We start from the raw sequence: 2001 nt of genomic DNA, 5'->3' as shown, positions 1-2001 counted from the left end.
TGAACTGAGGAGGTGGAAGTTGCAGTGAGCCGAGATCATGCCACTTCACTCCAGCCTAGGCCACAAAGCGAGACTCTGTCTCAAAAAAAAACAATATCTTCCTTCATCCAGACTACTGCAGTATCTTCCCATCTGGCCTCTACCATATATATACTTGAAAAATTTAAATATTACACAGAAAAGTATACATCATATGTGTACAGCTCTGAATTTTCTTTTCTTTTCTTTTTCTTTTTTTGAGACAGAGTCTCACTCTGTTGCCCAGGCTGGAGTGCGGTGGTGCTATCTTGGCTCACTGCAACCTTCACCTTCCGGGTTCCAGCAGTTCTCCTGCCTCAGCCTCCCAAGTAGCTTGGACTACAGGTGCACACTGCCACGCCCAGCTAATTTTTTTGTATTTTAGTAGAGACAGGGTTTCACCTTGTTGCCCAGGCTGGTCGTGAACTCCTGAGCTCAGGCAATCGGCCCACCTTGGCCTCCCAAAGTACTGGAATTATAGGCGTGAGCCACCACTCCAGCCTGAATTTTCTTTTTTTTTTTTTTTTTTTGTATGACAGAGTCTTTACTTTTAAATGATTATCAATACACCAAGTAATATATGTAACAAGTTCTTGAATTCTATCATCTAGTAATTTTGATTAAGAGAAACTAAAAGCAGCCCAAACAATTCCACTAGTATTCACTGTTCTAACCATTAGCAAGAATGGACTACTTTAAGGCTGGCTGCTGCTTCACACAGGTTACAAAGAACTATTTACTACTTTTTCATAGATAGAGCCCCTGACCTTCAAGAAAGTGTTAGGGAAAAAATTATTTAATCCCTTCCTTTCTTCAAAGAATTGTTACGTGGTGTTTTTTTTTTAAACTAGATCTAAGAAAGAAAAAGTCAACAGTGATATACATGTTGCTTGAGCCAAAAGGCATAGGAAAAAAAGACAACATATAACCATTAAATTCCTAAGAAATATGAGGTAAAAAGATGAAATCTTTAGATAATTTCTAAGTCTGTACAAAAAAGCTAGATTTGCTACTCTCCAAAAAGCGGAAGGACCTATTATATAATATATGGAAATAATTTAATGCCATTTCATAAGAATGTAACTAGAGCTGTGCTAAGCTTCATATTCGTGAGGGCATCTAAAATGCCACTCCACAGAACAGGTGCTTCTCTCTTCTATCCATTTATGCAGTAGTTTTCATGGATTTCTGGCCGAGTGTCACAGACAAAAGCCAAGAGGTTATCCAAGACTTCATCCCTGTTCTGCCAGAAGTACGTCTGGAGGATGGTCATCTTTTCCTGGGTCTCCTTCTCCACTTCAGCGCTGCAACTGCCACGGGATCCCAGTGCCGCAGCCTCCTTGGCCTTGAATTCTTTCTCCCTCTGCAGGCGGTACTGTTCAATTTCAGCCTGAGCTGCTTCTTTGGCCTGCTTCAGCCTCCGGTTCTTTCTTTTGCGGGCCTCGGACACCTTCTCGGCTGCCCGCTTCTCGGCCTGCAGCAGCTGCTGAATCCCCTGCGACTGACTAGCCATGGCGGCAGCGATTCTGAGACCAAAGCAAGCGACCTAAGGCACCTCGAAGGCCCCTTGGGTCCCTGAATTTTCATAAAGTGAACACATTCATGTAAATGGTAGCCAGATCCAGGAAATATGACCATTGCCATTACCCTGCAAGCCTCATGCTCTGTCCTAGTCTCTAACCTCCACTCTTCCCCAAGATAACCACTCACTGATTTATATGACCACAGGTTAGTTTGTCTATTTTGTAACTATATAGATGGAGTTAAGCAGTATATGTTTTTTTGTATCTGGCTTACTTGATACCGTGAGTTTCATTCGTGTGTGTGTGTGTGTGTGTGTAGCTGAGTTTTTCAATGATATGGTATGATATTCTATTATGTGAATGTGCTACAATTGATCCATTCTTTTTTTTTTTTCCGAGATGCAGTCTTGCTCTTGTTGTCCAGGCTGGAGTGCAAGGGTGTCATCTCAGCTCACTGCGG

General features: G+C 42.3%; 1 protein-coding gene across 1 annotated transcript; it reads right to left on the bottom strand.

Moving 5' to 3' along the window:
• Nucleotides 1-934: 934 nt before the first annotated feature.
• LOC129006085 (V-type proton ATPase subunit G 1-like) lies at nt 935-1586 on the bottom strand. The gene has a single exon (XM_054435338.2). It carries the CDS (start codon nt 1529-1531, stop codon nt 1175-1177), a length of 357 nt encoding a protein of 118 aa, XP_054291313.1. The 5' UTR covers nt 1532-1586; the 3' UTR covers nt 935-1174.
• Between the last annotated feature and the right edge of the window lie 415 nt (nt 1587-2001).

The sequence above is a fragment of the Pongo pygmaeus genome, chromosome 8 (genome assembly GCF_028885625.2).
Source record: "Pongo pygmaeus isolate AG05252 chromosome 8, NHGRI_mPonPyg2-v2.0_pri, whole genome shotgun sequence".
Classification (NCBI taxonomy): domain Eukaryota; kingdom Metazoa; phylum Chordata; class Mammalia; order Primates; family Hominidae; genus Pongo; species Pongo pygmaeus.
The sequence above is the reverse complement of the archived record's forward strand: the minus strand, read 5'-3'. Positions and strand labels throughout refer to the sequence as shown.

What these genes read in the sequence shown, in the direction of transcription:
- LOC129006085 (XM_054435338.2), bottom strand. Translation starts at nt 1,531, where the DNA reads ATGGCTAGTCAGTCGCAGGGGATTCAGCAGCTGCTGCAGGCCGAGAAG.